This window comes from Hypomesus transpacificus, chromosome 5, assembly GCF_021917145.1.
Source record: "Hypomesus transpacificus isolate Combined female chromosome 5, fHypTra1, whole genome shotgun sequence".
NCBI lineage: Eukaryota > Metazoa > Chordata > Actinopteri > Osmeriformes > Osmeridae > Hypomesus > Hypomesus transpacificus.
The window spans coordinates 6534276-6561857 of record NC_061064.1 but is presented as its reverse complement, the minus strand read 5'-3'; the positions used below and the strand labels follow the sequence as shown (position 1 = coordinate 6561857).

At 51.5% G+C, this 27582-nt stretch overlaps 2 protein-coding genes across 2 annotated transcripts; one reads left to right on the top strand and one right to left on the bottom strand.

Annotated features, from left to right (window-relative positions):
* Window positions 1-358: 358 nt before the first annotated feature.
* On the bottom strand, window positions 359-1898 carry zmp:0000001268 (CYTL1 domain-containing protein). The gene is made up of 4 exons (XM_047020466.1): window positions 1690-1898; window positions 1509-1553; window positions 1168-1314; window positions 359-673 (listed from the first exon to the last, which is right to left on the bottom strand). Exons 1-4 carry the CDS (start codon window positions 1837-1839, stop codon window positions 614-616), a joined length of 402 nt encoding a protein of 133 aa, XP_046876422.1. The 5' UTR covers window positions 1840-1898; the 3' UTR covers window positions 359-613.
* A 2957-nt stretch (window positions 1899-4855) lies between these two features.
* LOC124468296 (serine/threonine-protein kinase 32A-like) lies at window positions 4856-26340 on the top strand. Its single transcript, XM_047020957.1, has 6 exons — window positions 4856-5188; window positions 6291-6589; window positions 9483-9538; window positions 9862-10013; window positions 19034-19207; window positions 26262-26340. The coding sequence occupies exons 2-6, from the start codon at window positions 6538-6540 to the stop codon at window positions 26338-26340; spliced, it is 513 nt and encodes a 170-aa protein (XP_046876913.1). The 5' UTR covers window positions 4856-5188; window positions 6291-6537.
* Window positions 26341-27582: the final 1242 nt, after the last annotated feature.

The following is a 27582-nucleotide window of genomic DNA, read 5'->3' as shown; positions in this document are numbered from 1 at the left end:
TTTTTTCCGAGTTGAAGTGACACTTTGCATGTGCCTTTTGACGGTCAGGTAAACTATGGGAAACAGCTGGCGGTAGAACGACTGGTGTGAAATTGTGAGTTGTAAGTTAAATTAGTGTACAAAACCTCTCCTAGGCTTAGCGAGGAGGTCAGCTGGTCAGAAAGGACTTATTCACTCCCGCACTCAAGACTATTATGTCCTATTAATATAACTTGAAAGTGGGCCATTATTCTTCAAAGTGTCAAATCAATTAGGGTTTAATGTGTTTATTTCCCTGTACTGACTCTCTTGTACCACCTAGTGGGCATGAATACAGTATGCTCAAATGTTGACAAAACCAAGCAATTTCCCTTGAAAGTCTGCAATTGTAGAACATGATGGTTTATTAATAATTGGAAACCATAGGAGGAATACAACTACCTCACCAACAGAAAACTATTAATTGAAAGTGTGCAGATTAGATTTAGAGACACTGCATTGTGATTTGCATAGCTATTTCATGCTCAGTTATACAAATTACACAGTAATATCTTTCTCTCCCACCCCCATTCATTCTCTCTTTCTCTCTCATTCTCTCTGTCTCTCTCTCTCATCAGACAGTGACATTGCCATTTCAGGCTCCAGCTTGTCTTCGTTCCAAAGCTGCACAGTTCTCCGTGGTGAAGACCAGATCCTGTAGACAGAGATATGAGGCGTGTGAGTCCAATAAAATGAGAGTGCGATAAAGCCCTTCACATAACATTAAGCAGAATCGGTGGTGTTTGTCTAAAACATTAAAACAGCAATCGTGAGCTGAGGAACAGTGTTCTATGAAAGCACAAGCATGAAGGGGTTGGAGCGAAGGACTGAAACGAGTCGTTCACTTCAGGGACTATGAAACGAAGGCTCCTTTAAAGTCTACAGGGGTGTTCATGGAGGTAGACAGGACGGAAAAACACATGAAAGGGATTCGTAATGCTATAGATAGTCGTTGCCTTCACCCACACACACACACACACACAAGCATGCACACACACACACTGACACCGTTACATCAGAAGCCATCACTTATTCATGTCATACTGGAGTTATACTTGACTTTTCACCATCTCCCCAACAGAAAAAGCAAAGGCAAGCAGGAACCGAAGGGTGGTGGGTGTGTGAGCCTCGACCACGGTAGCATCTTACCCCGCGACACCTCTGGGACATGATCATGTACAGCTGGCGTGTGGTCACCCCCAGCCACCTCACTTCCCTGGTGTAAGCACAGCGCCTCTCACGCAAGCCGTCCACCAGGGAGATGTAGCTCCTCATCTTGGACATCACACAGCCGTTCTGTGGACACACAGAGCACCTTGTGTGGACGCCACGGGCGTGGAGTGCAGACCAAGCACTGACATGTAGGACACCTCCAATGCAACTGTGGAAGCTTTCGTTGCCCCAAACACTTGTTTGGGAAACACGGCACGGACAAGTGGAGGAGGGTGCAATGAGAAAGGACAGCTGGATAGTGTCGTGGTCATACTCACATGGACGTCTATGTGGAGATCAGGCATGTGTGACATACAGCGACTCTATGGGACGAGACACATTGTACATGTCTGGTATCTCCCAATCGAGTCGATCTTCACCCGAAGCAACCAAAAGTGCTCTGCGCTCAATCTTTTCATAGCCCCTGAGTAGTCACCAGTATTGGGAGAAGGGACTTACAGTTTCTGGAGCATTCTTGATCTCGGCAGCTCGCTGGGTGATTTCCCGTGCCATCTGCAGCACCTTGGTGTAGCACGTAGGGGGGTTGGGGTAGCCCAGGACCAGGGGAGCCAGGGTCATGGCTAGCAGGATGTACACTGAGAAAGCCATGGCTTAAGATGAGAAGCTATGCTCTCACGAGCTCTTATATATCACCGTAATGTACAAATTCAAACATGCCCAAATTCTTATGTTTACTCCAAAACATTGCTCAACTAGACAGGTATTTGTGTGTTTGTGTGCGTGGGGGTGTGTGTGTGTTTGTTTTTGTTGAGAACAATGGAGCTGATTGGAACCATGACTTGTCGAAGCCAGTTGATCACTATCAGTGTGTTCTCCAATTTCTGTAGAGTAACATGTCTGCTTTTGTAGAATGACAAGATAAAGTGTTGCATCAAGGATTTGATCGATGTGAGACTGAGAAACACTATTCTGTAACCAGGAACTACAAATGTGAAGCTATCAATGTTTGGGCCAACAGTCTTTGTGTGATTTGGCCAACGGACTTGTTCAGCTGGATATAAGGGGCTTTTGATTTGCAAGAAAAACCCAGTAAACTATACTCGATATATAATGTCTACAGGGAAGAAAACGATATCATATGCCTGTTACTGTGTGGGCCTCGATTAGGCTTTTCCTCGTCTGTGAAATCATAGACCAGGGGTCGGCAAGTAACTTGGGCCACGGGCCAGTATTTTTCCTCGCCACTAGACGGCGGGCCAGAGTCTGGGTTACTGCCTATTTAGACGCTGCGATAGGTGCCCTTGCGATACGTGCACTCGCAACAACTAGGCCTACATGGAGAATGGGTAGGTCTACTACAAATAGCTAACGATAATAAACCATGTGCATGAGCCCATTGGTGGTCTGTTAACGAACTGTATCAACATGGTCGTCACTGTCATCCCAACGTGGTGGGTCGTCATCGTTGGTGCACATAAATACTGTCTCATCAAGTGAGAATAGGATTACTAGGACCTAGTCAAGGTTTTAATGTGAGGTGAAATCGGAACTTCACATTAATGCGAGCAAAAATTTAATTTTTTACCTGGCTTTTTCAGTTCCTCCTGGGATCTTATCCCTTCCATTTTATTTTTTTCGCTTCAGCTTAATCTAGCTAACTCCCTCCACAACAATAAATTATGGTTTGTGTTTGAGAAACATGCGCGACAACTGAACTGCACTTTTTAATGCACGGTCTGATCATGCGCTTAATTAGATTAAAACATAATGTAGCCTATTAGCTTACTTTTCAGTCACACAGTAACTTAACAAACTTAAGGCATATCCTGTTATTCGGTGTGTGAAAAAAACAAAAAGAAAGCAGGCGATCTTCTGGCCCAATTTATAAGCGGGCAAAGCGGCCCACCGTGAATTCTCCCTATTCTCCCGATGGCCATTCCGGGCCTGAAACTATAAATTAATAAGCAATGTCGTGGGGGGTGCTATCGGGGTGCTTTGGTCTTTCTTGGGGGTGCTGAAGCACCTGCTAGCCCCTTCCTAGCGCTGCCATAGAGAGCGCTGCCCATGATTACTAACCATAACTGTGCTTTCACCTCAGGCGATCTGTCAGCCGTGAGGTGTAGCGATCATATGGTAGCGATGACATGGCGAAAAAATACTTCAGAAAAGTCAATAAGTGTATTCGACTTCATGCAGCGACGGCAGCGCCGACAGCCGGCTGCCTTGAAGCTGAGAATGCCATTGGTTACTTCAAGTCAACCGGGCTGCAGGCGACGCCGGCGCTGCCGGCGCTGCATGAAGTCGACAACATCTAATGACACCATACCCAGTTTCCGGTTTCAAAATAAAAGTCGACGGGGAAAAAAACGTTATAAAAAATATATCATTGGAAATATTTTGACGGGCCAAATAAAATCGCTGGCGGGCCACAATTGGCCCGCGGGCCGCCTGTTGCCGACCCCTGTCATAGACTATCGCTAACATGAACCCTACTCTGTGACACGGAATCCAACACGTGATGCATACAGATCAGATCACGAGTAGATGGACGACGGGCACAGCATATCTATTTCCGACAAATGGAGATTCTATAGAGAACCGTCAGCTCATAATTGAACATGAGCTCCACCAAGTTTCGGCACGGAAAGCCCTCAGTCATTGCCATTCAGAAGCCGCGTGGGACGATGTGGTGTAATGCCGCATCAACGTTCCTACACTAGGTGGCGCTGCACTCACTAGCATGCCCCTGCAAAGCCTCCATAGCTTTTTATGTGAATGTATAATTCAGAGGATAACTCCTCGCCATGTTTGAGTTGTAGACTACTGGGAGCATGAACACTCCTCTCTTCATTTGATAAAATGAGAAATGATTGGTAAACTCAAATACGAAAAGACATTTGAAAACATCCAGTGGTCTAGGCTAGTTAGTCTAATATACTTGCATACCGAGAACAAGCATATGTTCAGGCTGGGCAGGTCTGGGGTAGGATGGTTATTACTCACCCCATCTGAAAGAGTACTTTCTGATGTGCCAAGTGTTTAATCGAGGTTTGGCCTGGTTGTGAGCGATGATGGTTGCCCTGGGTGTATATGGAGGTTAGAAGCTCCAGTCACATAAAGATGGATGGTTGAGAGTAAACTAATTTTGGCATGATAAGCCTGTCGAAATAAAGGGGGTGCACCGTAAGCAAATCCCTCACCAAGCAAGCCCTTTCAATGACCTTGGCCTTGTCAATTAGAGATGCTGTAGGCCTACTGCCATGGTACACCGTTTAATTAGTTAATGCCAGCTCAAGTCCAAGTATAAAACATATTAAGTTGAACGTTTTTTATTGGTGATATAAAGTTAACCGTTTCATGCATAGCCTTAAAATGACAAAGTAAACAGCTCACTGCCTCAGTTTTAGAAAAATTGCTGCCTTTGGAGTAAACAATCTTCAGTTTCTTTTAAAATGCGTTATAAATGTCCAGTTTTCCTGCAGCAGTTTGCCTGGTGGTGATGATTAAAATAATCAGATACGATTTGATGAGACGAGTGAAACCTTATGTCGGTGAATTGGTGAACTGGCTAGTCTTCTGGACATTATGCTATAAACATTGACAGAAGGCACGGGACATCCTCAAGAGAAGCTGCATCGCAGAGGCATATTCAGTCGGATACCGATGTGTGCGTGCCGTCTGGAGGTCACTCGTTCTGCTGCCTGCCTAGCTCTCTCGTGCAACGAAGTGGGCTACTTTTCCCATTTGCCGTGTTTTCCCTTGATGGTGAAACATATTAAATGGTCAGAGAGAAAAAAACTACGACGTCTTGCATTGCACTTTTTGATCAAGCGGCTCATCTCTACGTCGTCGTTTTCAACTCTTCCCCACAGTTCTCTGAGGCGGCAGGTGTCCGGATGCGTTGTCCTAACAACAGTCAAGAGATGCGCGAGCTGTCCGGTCTTTCATCAAAACTGGATATGGCATTTATTTACAACATCACGGGCAGCATTGATCGGTAGGTTTTCAGGATTGTGCCAGGTTGACCAACTGCCTTATTTCTATTCAGTATACGTGCTGTGTATGCTGTGGTATAGCCGGACTCAAGTGCCAGTCGGCAATGCGGTGTCTGTGGACTTCAGCAGCATCCGCGTAGTTGGACTACAAGGTCCTGTAGTTGTTGGACCACAACGACCGCCCACGACTGTTGTTTGGACATAGCCTAATGCCAATGAAGACCTTATCAAAGATACCTTAACTAGTATCTTGTTTACTGCATTGCTTCGGCTTGTTTATGCATTCGTTTCGTTTGTTTAAAATGTTCCACACTACACAACACAAACGATAGCCTACCTAATTATAACTGAATTCAAGTCAATTGTTTTAACCCGTTTCTTGTTAGGTAGGCTATTACATTTAGGCTAAGGTGTGGCATAAAATAACCTTATGTCTGTTCCGATGGGACATAATACGGCACTATTATGTGCTGCGCATACCGAATAGTCTGCCTTCAAACAATGCCTCGTCAACACCGACAGTTCACGAGATTTCAAGAGATGCTTAGTAATGCCGACCCAGTCAATATTGTAGAGTGCATGTTGATTTAGGATTGCCTTGATTTGCGCTGAGGGATGGGTATGACAAAGACTTTTTCAAGGTTGCCTACAGAATGTGGGAGCTGAAGTTTGGCGCTCGTGCTTGCTCCCCGTGGGAGTGGGCAGTTTGAAGGATGTCATTTATTTTATGCCATATAGCTCAACTATAAATCAAAGTAAGGAAAGGAGCCGCAGTAATGTTCTCCAATTCCAGTCTTTTTTATTTATTTTTAAAGAAAAGCTAATCTTGTACAGTAATTCATCACTTTGCTGGCTGCAGCATGGCGTGAAATGACCCCATCAGCTAAAAAGTAGTAAAATATTCAACTTTGTTCAATCAAATATAACTTTACAAATTAAGGAATAAAAAAAAACACATTCACTGGAGTTCTACATCTCGATTCAATAGTGCTTGAAATTGAACAGGAGTATGATTTTAGAACCCCCCCCACACACACACACACACACACACACACACATACACACCTCTGATTATGTGATCACGTTTTTCCTTCTTCCTCATAGGTTAGAATCCTATTGAGAGGAGGGGGTCGGACACTGTGCTACGCTATTGGAACCCCCTCCCCTCTCCCCTCACACACGCACGCACACACGAACACACGCCAACAAGCAGCTCTGCAGAGTGGCCCCTTCAGAGCCAAACCCACCAGTGTTCTGGGATAGAGTGATCCAGGGGATGACCACCTCTTTGTGGGAGAGCTATTCCGTGCTGAGTTAAGTGGACCGGAGGACCCAAGTGGAACAGATCGACATGGGGCTCGGACAGTCCAGCAAGGCTCCCGTCAGCGACGACACCGTGGAGGGTGAGCATAACGAGGGGCTCCGATGACAATCGAAGCCTCGATGGGATTTCATGTGGGATATGGTGTCTGTGTGAGGCTTCGGAAATGAAACAAGCTCAGTATAGGCCTGTGTACTCGACGCTAAAAAACCCAAACAAGAAAAAGACATGTACAGGATTCGGAGACAGATGGAGAATTATGCTGATAGCTGTTTTCAAGGTTGCCAGTCATTTAGTTGCTCGTGGGCTTTCTGCAGCTATACAGCCCCAGGCTCAACGGTTGGATAAGATGAAGTGGATTTGTGGAAGGAGTCTTTTTGAAATGTATTCACTTTTGGCAAAAGCTCCAGGATAATTTCAAGATAAGGTGGTACCCCAACATTTCAAGGGCTCTTTCAGCACCACTTTTAATTAAAGCCATCCGATTTGTGGTGGTTTATTTTACGTCACGAGTGTTCTCTCCTCTCTAGGGGCAGATTTGATTCGAATTTTTCATTCAAATATTTATGTTCGAGTCATGAGACTGAAAATATTAGGATGGGAAAAAATGAGCTTACTTATTATAGGTCACAGATCATTTATTCGCAACAAAAATCCCAAAGCAGTAGCAAACGTAAATGTAGGCAACAATGAGTGATTTAAACACAAGACTGCAGTGTACAATAGTGACATACTTATCACTATACTTTTTGGGGTCCCACCTGTAAGAGTAGAGCAGTCCACCAAAGTCACACTTTGAGCAGAGTCATTGCTTCTGAGATTTGAAGTCCCAGATTGTGACATGGACAGTCGTCAGGTCAGTACAACTGGAGTGCTCCTCGACAATGTTGTGGCATTGACATTGCAGCAATGCTACTATATGTTGCCGGTGCCCTATATTTGCTGCTGACACCCCTGGGAATTGGACTCCAGGAGAGAGAGATAAAGAGACATAGAGAAAAAGAGAGAGAGAGAGAGAGAGAGAGAAAGAGAGAGAGAGAGAGAGAGAAGAGAGAGAGAGAGAAGAGGGATGGTCACACCTAAAACGTTGATTTAGCACGTCAATAGCTCCGAGTGCTTTAGTAGATCATTAGGGGCAGGATTGGGGATAGAGTGTGGCTGTTTACAACCGACAGGCACCCACACAGGGATGACAGGAGTGAAGTAAGAAATAACAAACGACATCATTATTTACCAGCTCAGGGTACCTTTTAAAGCGGCCATCAGTTACAGAGCATGAATGGCTGAAAGACACCTTTTGGTGTCTGGTTCTTCTGTCTCTGGAATCCTTGGTGTTGCATAAAGAATCATCCCTTATCCAATATATATACATCCATATATAAGGTATGGTGCTAGCCTTCATACATTTATAAACATACTGTTTACAGAGACATAGAGAGAGAGAGAGAGAGAGAGAGAGAGAGAGAGAGAGAGAGAGAGAGAGAGAGAGATCACATCCGCAAAGGCATGGGTGTCACCAGCCGTGTTTGGGCATGACTTTCGACGTGTCCGTTGGGGATCACGCGTGTTGCGTGTGCCGCGCTCCCTCGCAGCTGAAAGGGTTCTGTTTCACTCTGTCGCCACAGCAACCGCATGACTGGCAACTGGGCCTCTCCCAGAGAGAGCTTCCTGTCTATGACCATAACAGGAGGGGGGGGAGGGACAAGGTAGAAAGAGTGCTGCAACCATTAGAGTGCTGGGGTTGGACAGCACTAAGATATGCTTGAAGGCTGCGCATTGTTTGGGTATATTAGCAAGTAGGTAGACCGGAGTTCAGCTCTGCCCCGTATGTGCAGCCTGGTTCACTGTACCCCTCACGGTTCCTCCAGGGCCACTCCTGCCCACCGGCCCCCTCTCCATTCCTAAACTCACGACTCAGCTCTTCTCCTCTCATCCCTGCTCTCTCATCCCTGCTCTCTCATCCCTGCTCTCTCATCCCTGCTCTCTCATCCCTGCTCTCTCATCCCTGCTCTCTCATCCCTGCTCTCTCATCCCTGACCACAGCTGTCCCCTCTGTAGAAACCCATCAGAGCCGGATCTCTCGGTCACCCTGGGAAATGATCTTGTTTACCAAGAGACAGGGCCTCATATGGTACTCCTCAGAGTAGGTCAGGTAAACACTCCGGCACAGATACCGAATCGAGGAAAGCCTCGCTGATTCGTGACTAACGGAGCATGTCATTAACTGTCACATCCCATTCATCCAATCAGGGAGGGGCAGGTGAGGTGTCACAGTTCGGCTGGGCCACCTCAACCTAGTGTGGTTATGAGTGTGTGTCTGTGTGTGTGTGTGTCTGTGTGTGTGTGTGTGAGATGGTGGGGGACCATACAGTGGGCGGCACCATGGGATACGGTGAAGAGAAGAGAAGGCTAACCTTCTGTCCCTGTTGCCATGGCTAGCAGAGGCAGCGACGTCATTTGACTGGACTTGTTTTGGTATTAGTCAGATAGGAGGGTGAACCCTGGGTCAGACCTTGAGTGAATTCTAAAAGCGAGAACAAGAAAGAGAGAGAGAGAAACTGCTGAAAGTCAGCTAAATGTCTTTCACCGAAGAAAAACGTCTTTGAAATGTCCTTGTGTCAAAGCTTAGTGTCATCCTCGGGAATATTATATAAATGACCTACGTAGCGTAGTGTCTTTAGTCAGTGGACTGTGCTGCCAAAAAAACGTGATCGTGGCACAACTGAAATGAGCTAGCAGAAAGGCTTATCCAGCTAGGCTGACTAGTCCAGTTTCGATCCTTTTCCTGTCTTCAAATAAACACCCTCCATCACTCTTGGTCAAAATGCAGCTGAATGTTCGTTTTTCTCCTCATCCTTTTCTCTGCTCTTCTTGATATAAACCATCCCCCATTCAGAAAGAAAGAATCACATCCTGATGCCATTTTCTCAATATTTTGACGACAATTTAATTATTCCTATGCTTTTCCCCTACAGTCAACTTTGACCACTTCCAGATTCTACGTGCTATAGGGAAAGGAAGCTTTGGAAAGGTAAGTTTTACTGCCCAGACTATAAAGCCTACGTAGTGATAATGTTATTGAACACCCTAGTCTTTCACACAGCTCTGTACTTGGCCGCAGCTCCACCAATTAAAGCGGAGCGTTCCACAGACGTTCCGTTTACGAGATCTAATCACGGCTTCGGCGACGGAACCCGTCAGTAGACTCACTCTCATTTGACGACCATAACCCACTTCCGCGTGGGCTTTATAGCACAGTTAAAAACCGATGGGAAACACAACCCTAAATCACGTCCACCTCCAAAAACACGTCGAGGTGTTTTCCGATAGTGGGACGCTGCTTGTGCTCCGCAGGTTTGCATCGTGCAGAAGAAGGACACCAAGAAGATGTACGCCATGAAGTACATGAACAAGCTCAAGTGCGTGGAGCGCAACGAGGTGCGCAACGTCTTCAAGGAGCTCCAGATCATGAAGAACCTGGAGCACCCCTTCCTCGTCAACTTCTGGTATGGTCTTTCTTTCCCCGCCGTTTGAGCACGCGTGTGTGCGTGTGAGAGAGGTGGGAGTGGGAACGGAGTGTATGATGAACGTGTCTGGGAATGGGAGCACAGTGCTTGTGCGTGTGGGGCGTGTGTGACGTGCGAGCGTGTGGAGAGAGTGTGTGAGCAAGGTGTGCGTGTGTATGTGCGTACGCGTAGACAGAGTGCGTGGCGCGTGTAGGTGTGCGTGCGTGCGGGCAGAGAGAGATTGTGTGTGGGTGGGGCATTATTGAACGTTCACTCAAAAGCAACTTGCTGTATGATACGTTTTTCCAGAAAATACGTTACCTTGGGATCCAGTGCGTTCTGGCTGAATGTACAGCACTCTCCAGTTTCACGTAGCGGTTGCGTAGACAGAGTGCGTGGCGCGTGTAGGTGTGCGTGCGTGCGGGCAGAGAGAGAGAGTGCGAGCGTCGTGTGTGGGCGGGGCATTATTGAATGTACACTCAAAAGCAACTTGCTGTATGATACGTTTTTCCAGAAAAGATGTTACCTTGTGATCCAGTGCGTTCTGGCTGAATGTACAGCACTCTCCAGTTTCACATAGCGGTTGCCAAGTTTGACCAGAATAGAGGACAAAACACAAGTAAAAAAGAAACAAACTCCCTTTCCGTCGGTGTCCATGGCAAGCATTGTACGCTTATACACACATCACATACTGTACTGTGGTTCAAGTCATAAGGAAAAGTATTTTCGCCAAAAACCAACTATCTCTCAATCATTTACTTCTAGACGTGGTGTATTCATGAATGTTTTATCACGGCCATTGCTGCGATGTGCTGTGTTTTCTAGAGACGGGCTTCGGACCGTTAAACCAGGGATGGTACGCCTCTGTAAAGGGGGTCTGAATCCATCAAGGGCATTCTCTTCTCCCCCCTGCTCTTCTCACCCCTGTGAAGCTGCTGAAAGGACGTGGAGCTCACGCCCCTAGACCTGAGAGGGGAAGTGCTTCGCAAACCAGCCGCGTGGTGACACAGAGAGACAGGAAGTGAGGCGGGAGGGGAGGGACGAAGCTGGATGAAGAGCAGCCATCCTTACTGGGCGGTCCCCCCCACTGCCTGGTCAAGGGGCCCAGCCTCGCTTTGGCTCGGATCCCTCCCCATTCTCCAATTAGACCTCACTCTCATTCATCAGCTATGTAATTACCAATGCCCCATATGCACTTACATTGTATGTTTGGCTCTGCCCCCCCCCCCCCCCCCCCCGCCCCCAGAAGAAAAATGGTCGCCCTGATTTGATGTCTCTCTTTGAGATCGTTAACAATTAGATGATGAGATGGGTTCGACTCCGCTTAATCTGACTTTGAGGATCTCTATGTCCTTCTCTTTGTCTCTCTCTTTCTCCCTCTTTCTCGCTCTCCTTCAGCTGTGTCTCTCTTTGTCTCTCTGTTGCTATCGCTCTCTCTTTCTATCCACCATGATGTGTGTCTCTGACCATGCTTCTCTCTCTCTCTCTCTCTCTCTCTCTCTCTCTCTCTCTCTCTCTCTGTGCCTCTCTTTCAAATTCTCTCTCTTTGTCTCTCTCTCTCGCTCTTTCCCCTCACTCCCAATCTCCTCCCGGGAAAACACTCCATTATTCCAGACGGTGTTGGCAGTGTAGTCTACAGCATGTCCATGACTGAATCAATAGCAATCTATTAATTACAATTTTGAGGGTAATAAGCAGAAATGTCCCACCACAGGGACTGAGGAGAAGGAATGGACCAGCTCGCGGTGTGGGACAATAAATCCAAGACAAACGGAGGGGGAAGTTAATGCTTTTGGCAGCACTGGAAGGGCCTGCGGGCGAAGGGAGATTTCCCTGAGAGATCTGCTTGGGTCAGCTCCACTCCGCGCCGCTCAGCCGCGAGGGGCTCTGCGGACAGTTGGCGCAGGTTCTGATTGTCCTGGATGACGCCGTTCAAGGTCACGGGTGGCGGGTTATCGCATGCACGCCCAGGCGCAGAAAGAGAGAGAGAGAGAGAAAGACGGGGACAAAAAAGGGAGAGGGCTGATTTCCTCCTCCACCCACACACTTATTTTTACTCTCCTTTCCCTCCTCTCCACCCTTGTCTCCTGCCTTGCCTTGTCCCTCCCTCCTTCCCTCCTCCCCTCTCCTCCCTTCCTTCCTCCTCTATACTGCATGGTCACCCCCTCCTCAGGTGTGGTGTATGAGACAGCGAGTCTCGAAGCCCAACTCTGTTTGAACACAGAGAGTGTCCGTGGGCGACAGATGTACCATATGGACGCTGTTTTGCCATCTGGTTGTTTTTATGATCTCTCTGCGTTTACTAAGAATGGCGCATTTCTAAAACGCATCCATTTTAGAACAGTGACACAGTTCTCCAGATCGAGTATCTAGCAATTTGGTCTCATGGGTGAAGTCGGTCGGTGCGTGGGCGACTTTGGTTTGATACCTGAAAAGTCCTAACATACATGTAGCCTCCGGTATAATTTAAATGAACGCCCTTTCAGCTATTGAAACCCAGTTCTCCACACAGAGAGACCTGTGTTGTGAGTCATGGGGACGGTGATCTGACGACCAGCCTGGTGTGGTCGACGCTGATGTGCCAACGTCAGGGGAGCAGCCTGTGTGCCCGCTTGTCTTAGTGCCAGTTGGTACGGGGAACCCTGTTTGGCAGTGGCCCCTCACAGACGGGCATCTGGCCGGGGGAAACCTCACACTGTGTCAAGGTGAGCATCTAAGGGAGGGAGGGAGGGAGGGAGGGAGGGAGGGAGGGAGGGAGGGAGGGAGGGAGGGAGGGAGGGAGGGAGGGAAGGGAGGGAGGGAGAGGCCAGGGAGGGAGGGAGGGAGGGAGGGAGGGAGGGAGGGAGGGAGGGAGGGAGGGAGGGAGGGAGGGAGGGAGGGAGGGAGGGAGGGAGAGGCCAGGGGGGGAGAGAGGCCAGGGGGGGAGAGAGAGTAAAGGCAGAACAGAGGGCGAGGAAAAGAGAGGGGAGCGAGCCTGAGAGACAAATAGAAAAGCACGGAGAGAGCAAGCGAGAAGGCGAGTGAGAGGTTGAATGACAAAGAGAGGCGAGAGAGAGGGCGCGGGAGAGAGTTTGCACTCTGTATAAACACGCCATTCACAATCTTCTCAGAGACTGCCACTGTCACCCGGTATCTGCCTATAGCGTGGGTGAAGCGCTGTGCCGTTCGAGTGGTGTCCAATCTCCCTAACCTCTCTCTGGTTTTCCCCTAGTGGACTTGGACAACTCTGTTAGATGTTAGACCAAAACCACAGGCTGTTCTGAATGCAATGGTAATGGGGCTTGACTAGCCCCGAGACCTACTGTGCTGATGCAGTGTGTGGTTTTGCTGCGTGTGTGTGTGTTATCTGGCTAGAGCTCCGACACTGATGGAAGAGATGTTATCACAGCCAGGTTTTCAGTCCAGCTTCCCTTGCTGTGTAGTGGCCAACTTCCACGGTCGGGACTTCTTGTCGGACTTGCATGGACCGCATTCCGAAGAAGACTATGCAGCACTCCGAACAGAAAGCTCCAAAACCTCTACCCATTAGCATTCTCGTCGTCGAGTCGGCCTGACTTGGTATTCTCGGGCAATCTTTCTCAGAGTACCATGTCATCTCTACAGCAAACAGACCCTGCTTCTAACTTCCTTGTAACTCGCCCTTTTGTTTCCTCATAACCCCTTTGCCAGCCGTCTCATCTCCCGTCAAGGTTCTCCTACCTTCGCTCCCCCTTAAAGGCACACGCTGTGGAGCGCGCCGCGGCAGGACAGCGCGCTCCGCACAATCCGCGTCGTTTATGCGGACATCTCGTATCGTTTGGAAAACAAAGGGCCTGTCGCACCGGTTGCGGTCTGAGGTCTGGCCTGGGCCGGGAATGGAATAGAAATCAAATGGGCTGAGCTGGGGCGGACTAGGGATGGAATAAGCTGTGCTGTGCTGTGCTGTGCTGAAGGGGTCCAGCTCAGTGGACTATGCTCAGAAGCGCGCCAGAGCGGAAGCTCAAGCTGGTCTCTCTCACACCCCTGGCCCCCACATCAGGGACTGTGGGGGTGGGTTGGGGGATAGGCGGGGGTGGGTGGGTGGGTGTACAGCAGCTGAGAAAGCATTCGCTTCTGACTCGTAGGAGTCGCTCGGTTAAAGAGGGGGATGGGGCCAGATGGACTAGGGCCTTTACCTCATCTGTTCTCCAGTGGCTGTCCGGTCAGCTAAGGTATTTTCAGAGAAGTGCCGGGGGAAGGAGTGGTAGGGGCAGGGAGCGGCGGGGAGGGGGTCAGAGTATGGTTGAATGCGTGCGAGCACCTGCACGCTCGATTGTTCCTGCGTCTGCGCCCGCCGGGGTTTGGGTAGGTGCGGTTAGGGTTAGGGTTAGGGCTAACCCTAACCTCATCGTTTGCAGTGTATTCACAACAACGCCACGGCACACCGACTCCTTCCTGTCACGGGAGCGTTTATTCTCGGCGGGTTGTTTTGTTCTCCGGAGGCGCTGGGATGAGACACGGGATTCTCAGACGCAGCTCACGACGTCAACCATCGGACGACAACACAAATGTTTGCCGTTTGTGAGTCATTTGGGGAGGTAGGACTTCCATCGTGGTGCTTTTTGTGGTCATTCCTCTTGGAGAAGCCATTTTCTAGAGTAGGCTATCTCTCCCTCGGGTCTGGCTGTGGTTGTTTGCTAGTCCATTACAGGTCCTCTGGAGGTAGCATCTCTCTAAAAGCTGACTGTTGGCCTGAAGGGCGATTGAGGGTCACGCCAAACTGCATATGTAGCACAACAAACGGACCAGAGATAATTCATGCCAGGCAAAGTAATGAAATCCCCCCATGCTTCAAGAAAATGTCCAGGTGGCACTGCCGTTGCCCCTGCCTGTTGGTGACACCGGTGGCGAAAGTGCATTGTCGTGTTTTTTTCCCCTCCCCCTCCTGTCTGACGCCGTGTTCCAGCCGAACGGAGGAGGTTCTAATGCGGCTCTCGTGGAGACGTTTCCCGTATTGAAATTTAAAATCTATTTTCTCTTCTTTTCTCTCTGTGTTCTTTCCGTGTTCTCTTTCTCTAGTTTTTGTCACTCGGTGTCCTAGGGTTTGACAGTCAAATGACGAGTGTCACAACCATTAAGCCCTCTTTAGCGGCTCACGAAATCTGCGTTCGGTGTCAAGTGCCGTCTGCGCGATGGCCCGGTGAATAACCGACTTCATCGATTCAAAACATCGCTGGGACTCACGCCCACGCCTCCGCATCCAGACAACGCCGCGTAGCGACACCGCATCCACCCACGGCCCGGCTCGCGTATCCAAAACCTCGGTATCTGACCAATCAGCATGGAGCTTACATGCTCCTATCAGAAGCAGTGGATCGTATGACGCCCCATTGTTGAGATACACCCTCAGCTGGGATCTGGACCTTAATGACTTCGATGGCTAATTCATGAAGACTGGGAGGTCCTTTATTCATATTCAGAGGCAGTAGGTGGTCTCGAGGCAGCGAGTCAGAGGGGAAGCCCTGCCTTGTCTCCCTCTCAGTGGAGCCAATTGCGATTAGCTTCGCTCAGATGTGGCGCAGCCCATCACAGTCCTCTTAATTGGGATGAGGGGGATGGGAGGGGAGGGGGGGTCTGGAGCATCAAACAGATACCAGTCAATATGTTCGTTCCTGTGATTGGCTGAGGCCCCTCAGGCAAGCGTTGCCTCAGCCAATTACAGGAAGCTTGACGGGTGTCGTCTTGGATGTTTTTACTGTTTTTACTCTTCTATCTTATCGTATCGAGAAAGTGAAACAGTGTGTTTGTGTGTGCGCCCTCGCACGCGTGTGTGTTTCGGGGGGAAGTCTGTGTTGAGCTTGCACTCGTGAACTTGCCGGCCTCTCTGTTGGCTTGGAAGTCAGGCTCATTTCCTTCACCACATCACATCCAAGTGCTTAGGTTTGACCAACTCCTCGCTTTTAGAGAGTGTGCTGGGCGAGCAGAAACAAGAAGCCATCAGCCGAGCATAAAAAGCAGATTTTCTACTAGATTAAGCTTCTTTTCTCCACTGCGGGCTGTGTGCAGACCATCGATCCCCTGATGAAACAGCCGTCCGTCCCCCCCCCTCCTCCAAACCCCGCCAGCACACGACTACTCCGACCACGGGGTTGAAGGATGTCAAGGGACAGGTCTGGGTCACATTCACGACATGAAAGATAAATGATTTTTTTTTTTTTTGCCTTCGTTTTTCACTCTGCCGGGGAGGAAACCTCTGTTTCTCCAGCTGAGGAGGAGACAAAAGTAGCTGCCATATGTAAATGTCTCTGACAGCTCCCGCACTCCTTCAGCCGAATGCTGTGTTAAGAGGGCTTACCCCAACCCTCCACAGGGAGGGAGAGAGGAAGTGGAGAGAGGGAGAGAGGAACAGCGAGAGGGAGAAGAGGAGAGCGAGACTAGAGGAAGAGCGAATCAGAGAGGGTGAGAGTGAAACAGAGAGATAGGCCCCTTTTGACACACAGGCAGGGATGTTGGGCTTCCATGTCGCCTCCAAGGTTTTCCAAAAGGGCTGTGGACCGTCTCAAATGAGATCCTGTCAGCGAGAGTTCGTCTGGTGCTGATGTGATGGTTGCATATTTGATCTCACTGCTCTTTCGGCGCTTCGCTCAGGGCCTCACTCATCAGCTACCCCTCGCCCACACTCGCACACACACGCACACACAACTACCTGCCTCCTTCTGTTCCAAGCTACACCCCTCATTTATCAAACTTTCGAGGGTCTCATTCTGACACTCCCCTCACTAACTTTCTCTCTCGATCTCTCTCTTTTTCTCCTCTCTATCTCTCTCTATCTCTCTCTCTCGCTCTCTCTCTCTCGCTTTCCCTCCCTTGCCCTCCCGTTTACAAACGAACGCGCACACACACACACACACGTACGAAACCCTCGCACGCTCACCCCCGCACACTCCCAAAGACAGCGCCTCGGACGGGGCCTAGCAAGCCCACTTCTCCCCCGGGTGTCTGCATGATCGATGGGGCCGCGCGACGAGCCCCGGCCATTGAGGCGCATCATCTCCTGATAGTGGGCGGGGGGCGTGCTCTTCTTCCTCTCGTCCCCCCCCAAAAAGACGTTTGTCAGGGAGAGCCTGGTCGTTAATCTGCCCCTCTCGCCTGATGTCCCTGATGCTCTCTGCTGGATTTACTGCCGTTCCTGGGAGATTGCCGGTGGGGGGGGGGGGGGGGCTGAGAGGTACCTAGTTCCAGTCAGCGGGCCACACACTCCCTGATGAGCCCGGGCCCCCCTCACACTCATCCGCGTTTGGAGAATTCTGGCGTGGGTTCGGGGGGGGGGGGGGGGGGGGATGCGTTTTGGTGGGGGGGTGTGGTGTTTGGGCATGGGTGAGTGGTGCGTGGGTGTGTGTGTGTTTGCTTACGTGTGTGGTGCGTGGGAGGGTGGGAGTGATGCGTGTGTGTGTGTGTGTGTGGGGGGGGGGGGGGTTGCGTGTGTCTCTGAAGTGGTTGGCCCTTACACATCAAGAGGCCTCAGCAACATCGGAGCCTGTGTAGACACGCTGGAGTCTGCTCAATCAATCTCCATTCACTCACAGGATGCAACAGCGCTGCTCACTAATTAAAGAGGGTCCTTGGGTGTTTGTGTGTGTGTGTGTGCGTGCGTGCATACGTCGGTGTGTGCAGAGGTGAATGGGTGGCATCCGGCTACGATGTTAAAAAAATGATAATGCATCTCATTTCACATCTTGTCAATTCAGGTACGGCAAGATGTTGATGTTTAATAGATGTGTGTGTGTGGGTGCCTTTTAATATCAAACTTCCTGCAAACTTCGAAGTGTATCACTTCAGAGTTCTACCTCGGCTGAGACACGCTCTCAGAGAGCCGGGGTATGCATGCATAAAATACTTTTTCCTCAAATGGCTTCACTGTGCGCTAGGCTAATTAGCCATACATGAGACAAGGAGAAAGGCAGCTCTCTATTGGGACTCCTAGCCAGTCAAATCAATGCTGATTTGTGCAGTGCCTTCTCAGGAGTGGGCTGTGTGCTGATGTAGGTTGACTGTGCATGCCAGTGTTGGATTGATGGATGGATGGAGGGAACTGAAGGGATCGGCTTACGTCACACACACACCCACACACAGGTGTGCGTCTACGATACACTAAAGAAATGCCGACACACAGGTAAACCCACCTCTGGCCCAGAGATATTGATCAAAGTCAGCCCCTCACATACGCACACATCCCCCTACACCCAGACCACACACATGCACACACACATACACACATTCCTCTGGTATTGAACTATCAATTATTGCCAGACCAAACAGACACACACACCTTTGAGCTGTCTGGCTCCATGACCTGAAAAACCTTTGATATATTTCAATGAAAAGACAGAACATGAACTCCTCTCGTGCATCTAGTGATGAATAGCTGTCTGGTATTCGAATATCAAGACGTGCCCCTGGCTTTAGTTAAGAGCTTGACTGCCACGCAGATGATTTGCAAGGACAGCGATGTTAGACCTTGCCGAACTATGCAGGACTAAAGACTCCAGTTTGAAAGCCAACCAAGAGATTCGTTTTGACAGCCTGATGTACTTGGACTGTGTGTGAATGAATGGACGAGACACACAGTCATCATCATCCCCAGGAAGCTTGTATAAGCATGTGTCTATTCAGGTGTGTAGATGTCTTTTCTGTCTCTTGTGTGACGCATTTTGGGCTTGAACTAACCAGTTCCATGAAAGCAGCACTTGTAAAGATACAGAAAGATAAGAAAGTCTTTCTGCCTCCCTCTCCTCTCTCCTCTCTTCTCCTCTTCTCTTTTCTTCTTTTCCCCCCACTCTTCAACTCTCCCTCACCTCTCCCTCTCCTCCCCCACCCCTCTCCTCCCCCCCCTCCTCTCCCCTCCTCACTTCTCCCTCTCCTCCCCCACCCCTCTCCCCCCCCCCCTCTCCCCTGCTCACCTCTCCCTCTCCTCCCCCACCCCTCTCCCCCCCCCTCCTCTCCTCTCCTCACTTCTCCCTCTCCTCCCCCACCCCCCTCCTCTGCCCTCTTCTCCTCTCCAGGTACTCGTTCCAGGACGAGGAGGACATGTTCATGGTGGTGGATCTCCTCCTGGGAGGAGACCTTCGCTACCACCTGCAGCAGAACGTCCACTTCTCCGAGAGCACCGTCAAACTCTACATCTGCGAGGTGGCCCTGGCGTTGGGCTACCTGCGCAGCAAGCGCATCATCCACAGGTGAGGGGCGCCTCATCCTCCTCAGACCCCACTCTCCCGCTCAGCCGGCCTTCTCCCAGTAGGCCAAGAGGGCGAGCGGACGACACAGGCTCGTGCCCGGTTGGGATGGTTCCAAACCACCTCTGCTACCTTCTCCATGTCAGGTGAAGGCCGATCGGAGCCTGTGTTCCATCGCCTCTGTCTGTCAGTCGTCCTCTGGGCTATCCAGCGAGGTCCAAGGGAGGTGACGCACCTGGTGACTAAGAGTTGCTGAGTGGTGTCTTCAGGATGTAGACCGTACCGTGTTGACAGTAAACTGCTGATGTACTGACACGTAGGTGCCTCGGTGAATCTGGGATCGGTCCGTGCGGTTTAGGCAGAAATATGCATCGCGGTGGCAGGGAGCCAAACACACCGAGCCAGCATGGAGATGGATCCAGGCCAACCTTATTACTTTAGTTAAGAGGGGCCCGCGGAAAGATGTCTCCAGGACTTTTACCATGCTTTATCTCCTCCCCTCGTAGGCACTCAAGCCCTCCAGCCTTACAGCCCCCAAACCCCCCCCACCCTCCAAGCCCCCGCCCCCACTCTCCCATCCCCCCCACCCCAGCCCTGAGTAGCCAGATAATCGAGGAGAAAGACCTTTCCGGACCAGGACGAATGGTCCGCTTCACTATTCCAGAGGGCCACAATTAATCAAAGCCACCGTAACAAATGACATCATTTAGTCGCGGAACTTAAAGCAGATTACAGTCGTTTCTATCTGTCCAACCTGGAGCCCCCCGCCCCCCCACCCAGGAAATAGTTTGGCTTATCAACTTCGCCATCCGCTGATTGATCCGATGTGTGCCTATTCCAGGCCTCCGGGGAGCGACGTGACTGAAGGTGCAGGTGTTTGTGTCGTTTTGTTTTGATGGAATCGTCCCCTTTTGCGTCGGCATTCATTAGCAGAGGAGAGAAGCGGCTGTTCCTCTCGTTGTCTCATCTGTATGGAAATGGAATACATATCCCCGCCGTCCCCCCTCCGCGGCTAAAGGCGCGTGCGGTCTTCGTAACAAGCACGCGCGCGCGTGCTTGTTTCCAGGCGTGAGTGTTTTCTATTCCTGTTTGTGCCCTGGCTTTTTGCGAGGACCTCAAACCGCGCTCATTCGCTTCTACATCTTTCATCATCAAGAGGACATGAATGATTGAGGACGAGGACGGAGGGCCGCGATGTACCACACACACGTCTAGGCCCCTCGACGAGCGGAGACGTCGACAACAAAGCGCGTCGTCGTCGATGACGTCACCGGAGAGGGGCGCCGCGGGGGGCGCTCAATTGTTTTCCTCGAAATCCGCCGATGGATCCTCCGTCGATCCTCCACCCTCTCTGCTTTAGCGCGTCCCTCTGTGATCCAGCGAGCCACTCTAGGGGAGGGCCAAGGCGGTGTGTTGGGCTAGCCAACGGCACCAGCTAGGGTAACTAACCAGGGTGAGTTTCATCACCCGCCACTCTAGGGACCTTCAATTATTAACACCTGGCTGCATCTTAATTAGCTGTCTCTTCCGAGACCAACCTCACCAAACAAGCTCTGGAAAGAAGGGAGGAGGGAGGGGTAGAAAGAGGACTGAGTGGTTTGGGAGTGTGTGTGTATGTGTGTGTGTAGGCGTCAGTGTGTGTGTGTGTTAGGATGGCATTACTCCATCTGTGCCTCTATGTGATTCTCACCCAGAGTGGAGGCAGTGAGACAGGTCCTCTAGCGGTCTGGCTGAGCCTGAGGTGGCTGTATAGCTGCAGCGGACCTGCTGTGTGTGTGTGTGTGTGTGTGTGTGTGTGCGTGCGCGTGGTAGCGTGTCAGCATGTGCGCCCGTGTCCGTGCCGCAGGCGCGGGAAAACACCTTTCCCCCGGCCGTAACGGCGTGTGTTTGTGTAAACTCCTATCAAATGAAGCACGGTGTGGCCCAGCTGTTTCTACCTGCTAGTTTCCAACAGCGACGTCTCACCAGGGATGGAGGGTGCGAGCGTCAGGGAGCTCACCCTCAGCTGGCGTCCTCGCCTCCAACAGGGATTTCTTTTGCGTCCGTCTTTTCCGCCCCCTAAAGTGATTTGTCGTCACAGCCGCGGGTTTGTTGTTTTTGATGTTCTTGTAAAACACGCCACTTTCTCTCTCTCTCTCTCTCTCTCTCTCTCTTTCTGTCTCTCCTATTTTAGTCGACACTATACCGCATACATATTCAAATAACTTTGAAGCCACTTTTCTGCCTATCCCCCACTCCTCCTCTTTTCCTCTATCCTCCCCTCACCCCCTCCGTCCCTCCATCCTCCTCCCCTTGTTCGACTCTCCGAACTGCCTCCAGCAGGGGCCCCCGGTTCCCCACTCAACTCAACCACCCCAGGAGCGCCTGCTACGGCCTCTCCCTCCTCACGACAGTCCTGTACCCTCGCTCGGGGTTCGAATCCCAGTCCCACCGCACCTCAACGCGTGTCCCCTGCCACCCAGCCCCTCTCACTCATCGCTCGATCACCAAGCTGACGAAAAACCACGGACGGGTTTTTGACTCAGCCGTTGAAGGCAGCTTCCAAAACCCCTTCCAGCTATGATGTAGGATTGGGCCTGATTATAAGGCAGTATGGATCATTTCATTGTTCCGTGTCTGTAATTTGGGAAGGGAAATGCGTGGAGTGGTGTAGTAGCTTCAGAACAATGAGACGTAGAACAGAGCGGATCCGTAGAGGGAGGCGTTTACGCTGGGAACATGACAGCAGCGCTACCCGCCAGTCTCTGTGGCGGAAGTGGGTTTGGCCGCTCGCTAAGATTGGGTTGTGTGCCTCGGGGTGCTGCTCCGCCTCTCTCTATCTTTGTCTCTTTGCCTCTCTCTCTCTTTTTCTCTCTCTCTCTCTCACTCTCTCTTTTTCTTTCTCTCTCTCTCTCTCTCTCTCTCTCTCTCTCTCTCTCTCTCTCTCTCTCTCCTTTTCCTTCTCTCTATCTCTCTCTCTCTCTCTCTCTCTTTCTCTCTCTCTCTCTCTCTCTCTCTCTCTCTGTCTCTCTCTCTCTCGCTCTCTTTCTCTCTCTCTCTTTTTCTTTCTCTCTCTCTTGCTCTCTCTGTCTCTTTGTGAGTTTGACTGCGGTAAATAATGAATCAGTGATAATTGTGATTTTAGCTGTGCCTTTTTCAAAATTGCTGCTCTCAGAAGCCCCAGCTTCCTCTCCAAACCGGCCCAAAATTAGACTGGAGCCTCTTCAGACCTCGTCTGAGAGACCTTGTCAGGTCGCCTCGCTGCGTCTCACAGCAGCATTGTGTCTATGAATAAGAGATAGCTCCTCTCCTCCTCCTCCTCCTCCTCAGCCCCTCTCCTCCTTCTCCCTCACTAGCAGCAGTCAAGACCACTTTCATTCAACAGATCAAACTACAGTGAGCGAGGGAGCAGGGAGCTTTTAGTCCCCTCTGTTGGAGGTTGGGGGGGGGGGCTGAGGCTGGGGGCTGTGTGAGGCTGGGGCTGCGTGGAGCTGGGGCTTTTAGGCCTCTCTGTATGAGGCTGGGCCTGCCGTCTCTCTGGCTCTTTTCACCTGCTAGTGGAGGTGTTTCTCCAGACTCCCACCACCTCACTGTGTCTCCCTGGGGTAGAGGGAGGGAGGGAGTATGGATGGGGGAAGCTTGGCTGTTGGACAGAGGCAGACAGGCAGCAGGTCTGGTTTGGAGTAAGTGCTGCAGCTCCATGCTGATGGCCCCATTATCAAAGGACCTCTTCTTAGACTGTGGAGCCAGCGTCGAGAACAGAGGTCTGGAATACCCCCCTGCCAAGAGGAGACAGAGGACTGGCGACGTGTGTGTGGTGTGTGTGTGTGTGTGTGCTTATGGGAGGGATCCCAAAAGTTAGATTCTTCCTTTTCCAACCACCACACCACCAAACCTGACCTGTGTGTGTGTGTACCTGCTCTGTGTTGAGACGGGCTGTTAGTTGACTCCCAGCTGTCTTCTGTCAGTGTCTCCGGAGCGGGGTGGCGGTGGGGGGCGGTGGGGTATCAGATGCCCAGGTGCAGGGGTCAGGTTACCCCTCTCCTCCTGATGGCTGGTGTAATGAGGTCATTAGATCCAGCTAATAGGTTGTTGGGGCAGTGAGGCGGGAGAAGGGCCAGGCCAGATCGGCTTCCCCCGCGCCTGCTTACCGTCAGATAACCCTCCATCAGCCAGGTACCTTCCCCCGCCCTTCCCCCTCTCCAGGTAACCCTCTCCTTCTCTGGCTCCCCCTCACCAGGTCCCCTCCCCTCCCTCCCCCCCCACCACCTCCTCCACGCTCACAGCAGGGTAACGAGACACCCTGGAGCCCATGGTACACACAGTACTATCCGAAAGTACTTCTCATACCTGAGACCTGTTTCACCACTTTAGGAGGAGAGGCAGAGTGAGGGAGAGGAGGCGGGGGAGGGAGGAGGGACACAAATTTAGAGAGAGAAAAAGAGAGAAAGAGAGAGAGAGAGAGAGAGAGAGAGAGAGAGAGAGAGAGAGAGAGAGAGAGAGAGAGAGAGATGATGAAGAGTGGAAATAGAGAGAGGGGGGAAAAGAGCAACACAGGGAGGACAGGTGCTTTCGACAGTCAAACTGTCCTTTCCAGGGGGGCTGACGGAGTGACACAGCTGTCACCTTGTGCAGTGGCCCTTCCGTCTGGCTGGCTGGCTGCCTGTCACATCCATCTGTTGCTCCGGTACGATGGCGGGATAACGCTTACATCTACTAATGAATGTGTAGCGCGGGGCCCGTGCGCTTGGCCGCCCGTCACACTGAAGGACGACAGTTCGTAACCCTTCTGAGGGTGTGTGTGCGTGAGTGTGTGTGTGTGTGTGCACAGGAGGGACACAGATTGAGAGAGAGAGAGACAGAGAGAGAGAGAGAGAGAGAGAGAGAGAGAGAGAGAGAGAGAGAGAGAGAGAGAGAGAGACAAAGAGAGAGAGAGAAGACAAAGAGAGAGAGATCGAGCGAAAGTTAGTGAGGGGAGTGTCAGAATGAGACCCTCGAAAGTTTGATAAATGAGGGGTGTAGCTTAGAACAGAAGGAGGCAGGTAGTTGTGTGTGTGTGTGTGTGTGTGCGAGTGTGGGCGAGTGTGGGCGAGTGTGGGCGAGGGGTAGCTGATGATGAGTGAGGCCCTTAGCGAAGAGAGAGAGAGACTGTGTGTCTACCACCAATCAGAAAATGTTCTATTCAACTTCCGCGGATAAAGCTCCATCTGTGACCGTCGCTTCTGTGGAGAGGCTTATCAGGCCGAGCTTGTGGATGTCCTGATAGAAGTGTACCAGCCGGGGCGGACGGGGGATCCTGGAGAATAGACCCACCGAACAATCGCACCCGTTTTTTGGGGGGGTTATTGTTAAAGCCGGAACGGCTTATAAAACTCATTGTGTTCCGTATCTCGTCTCCAGACGGTCGTCGTGACAACAGGCCTCCCCCCCCCCCCCCTAATGTCTGCGTAATGGCAGACATTAGGGGCTCGGGCGCACCAGCTGCATCCCATAATGATCTGCCATTGATCCACAGGGCTCTGGCTGCTCTCTGCTTGGCCCCACCCCCCCGCTCCCCCCACCCTGTTGCTGCCTCCACAATGGAGTGTTGGCCTTTAGCTATGAAACCCCTCTCCCAGTCCCTCCCTTTACCCTCCTTTGAGGCAAATGCCAGCTCATTAAAGACAACACATGTGGCCTTTTTAACCCCCCGTCGGAGCCAGCCGTGGGTACGCAGGGCGCCCAGGAGAGCACCGCACGCGGCCCCCCCCCCCACACACACACACTCAAAGGATGCCGGTTAAGTGGACATGATCACCTGACAAGTTGCTGGGAAGAACACTGGCAGATTAGCTGAGTCACCGTTTGGCTTTGCTGGTGTGTGTGCGTGCGTGTGTGTGAGAAGGTGTGCGTGTGTGTGAGAACGAAGCCATTTTTTTCCCATGTTCATCCTTAAATAAGCACTTTTGGACTCCCCTTTGAAAGCGTGTTCGACTCGACTTTAAAAGCTCAGTTCAAAGCTAAGCTGCAGAAGAGGGAGGACTCTGGAGTGTGCAGACAGAGACCAGAGGCTGTGGGGGGCTGGAGGTTGAAGTGCTTCTGCCTGTCATTAGTGTTGACCTTGGTGGGTAGAGTTAGTCCCCAGGTCTGTCCCAACCTGCTTTTTATCATGAAAAACAGTATGTCTGCATGTCTGTTTGTCCCGCTTTTTTGTCTACTGAGGTGTTCTCATAGCCTTACCAGCTGCTTCACACACACACACACACAGGAGATGACTCTGCGAAGAAGAGAATGAGACTTTTGTCTCCAAGCCAGCCAGTCCTGAGGTGAATAATGAGCCCTGATGAAGAGAGTGACATGGCATCTCATTTCTGCTAGGCTAACACCTGAGCTCCAACCTCAGAACTATCATATGAATTCCGGCAGAGCCCGAGCCTGTGGGATCCTACGCCCCTGTCCGGAGTGTTCCGTTAGGTCCAGTGAGACAGAGTGGGGTCTGGTAGAACTGAGTTTCGCAGGTGCAGGTGTTGTGTTGTTTTGCTCGCGTGTCTCCTGATCTCGTAACTGCTGATGCACTGTCGGACAGGCTGCACCTCACCACACCCAACCGCGACCTCACCGTGACTGGACCATCTCTCCTCCTGTCTTGCCTCTCTCTCTCTCTGTCTTTCCTCTCTCTGTCTCCCCTCTCTCTCCCTCCCTCCCTCCCTCCTTTGTCTATAGATATATATCTCTTTCTCTCTCTTATCTCTCTCTCTCTCTGTCTTTCCTCTCTCTGTTTCCCCTCTCTCTCTCCCTCCCTCCCTCTTTTGTCTATAGATATATCTCTTTCTCTCTCTTATCTCTCTCTCCCTCCCTCCCCCTCTCCCTCCCTCCCTCCCTCCTTCCCTCCCTCCCTCCCTCCCTCCCCCTCCCTCCCTCCCTCCCTCCCTCCCTCCCTCCCTCCCTCCCTCCCTCCCTCCCTCTCTCTCGCTCTCTTCCTGTGCCAGACAGAGCACAGTGACTGTCAGGACCATGAAACAGCATTGTGGTGGTGATGGAGATGGGAACGAGGAGCATGTCTAACCGCTGCATCCGTGTGTGTGTGTGTTTCTTTCAGGGACATCAAACCTGACAACATTCTACTGGATGAGCACGGTAAGACCCGGCAGCCAATCGTCTCTCACGAAGGGCTCTAACCCTCTCCTGTGTGTCTTCCTGTCGAGCGTCTGTCTCTCTGTGTTGCGTGCCGCCCTTGCCGCTGCCATTCGAAGACGCGATCGATGGTCGTGTGTGCGTTGGGAGGGCACGGCGGTGGCTGGAGTGATACAGGATCGGCAACTGACTGGATTGTGTGGATAACGGATGATGTTATCGCGCTCTCCACTGAGCCCCCCCCCCCCCCCCCCCCCCCCCAGCTGTGTTTCCACGAAACACCCCCCACACACACACACCCCTCCCAGCCCTGTGTGACGGGGAGATCCTTTCAGAGATGGGCCGCTAGCTGGATTAGCCGCACTCCCTCAATGACTCTGCGGCCGCGGAACACAACAGGTGCCGCGGAGACGCAGCCAAGCGAGCCGGGCCTAGCGTGACTAGGCTCCGCTGCAAAATCCTTCATCAGTATGCTAATAGAAAAGGGGAAACAATGCTAATAGAAACCTCGCAAACAATGCACACACGCCCACGCCCGTGCACACAGGGATACGCGGTATCGCACGCGGGCCAACACACGCGCACACACACTTTTGACGTCCTCTCCTGCCTGTGGAGGATACTGGGCAGCTGGTTGGAGGACGGAGAGGGGGGTGGGGGGTTATTTGGATGGCAGCCCTTCTGCCACAACAAAGTAGGGAGAGAGGAAGGAAGAAAGGAGAGACTGGGGGGGGGAGGGGAGAGAGGAGGAAGGGCAGACGGATGGAGGGAACCATGGAGGAGAGGATGGGGAGGATAACGGTGGACGATGAGGAGAAGAGAGTGGGAGGAAGGGAGAGAGAGAGAGAGAGAGAGAGAGAGAGAGGGTGGTAACTTGAGCGAGAGAGCAACAATGACAGAGGGAGGTAAACGGACAGAGAGGCGTGAACGGAGAGCGAGAGAGAGAGAGAGCGACGAGAGAGAGCGAGAGAGAAAGAGAAAGAGAGAGAGAGAGAGAGAGGGAGAGAGCTGTGTGACAGCCTCGTCGCTTCCCCCAGGACTGCAGATGTTATCCGCCTCTCGCGGATGATTCCCCCGGCCCCATGATCCGGCACACCTGCCCTGACCACAGAGACGCTCTGCCGTCAGGCGGGCGCTCCGCCGCCCCCCCGCACGCCCCGAGGATGACGCACTCCCATGCTCCCTCCACGTCGCAGGCCGCTCCTTTTTCCTCCGGTCGCTGCCCTTTTAAGGCTCCGCGGATAGAAACAGCAGCACTGGGAGGATGTTTTATAAAAGCGCAGCGA

Excerpts from the sequence above, each read along its gene's own strand:
- zmp:0000001268 (XM_047020466.1), bottom strand. The coding sequence starts at position 1,839 with ATGGCTTTCTCAGTGTACATCCTGCTAGCCATGACCCTGGCTCCCCTG. Across the intron at positions 1,554-1,689 it reads TCAAGAATGCTCCAGAAACT|AGTCGCTGTATGTCACACAT; the intron begins GTAAGTCCCTTC and ends CTCGTCCCATAG. Across the intron at positions 1,315-1,508 it reads ATCTCCACATAGACGTCCAT|AACGGCTGTGTGATGTCCAA; the intron begins GTGAGTATGACC and ends GTGTGTCCACAG.
- LOC124468296 (XM_047020957.1), top strand. The coding sequence starts at position 6,538 with ATGGGGCTCGGACAGTCCAGCAAGGCTCCCGTCAGCGACGACACCGTG. Across the intron at positions 9,539-9,861 it reads GGAAAGGAAGCTTTGGAAAG|GTTTGCATCGTGCAGAAGAA; the intron begins GTAAGTTTTACT and ends TGTGCTCCGCAG. Across the intron at positions 10,014-19,033 it reads CCCTTCCTCGTCAACTTCTG|GTACTCGTTCCAGGACGAGG; the intron begins GTATGGTCTTTC and ends TCTCCTCTCCAG.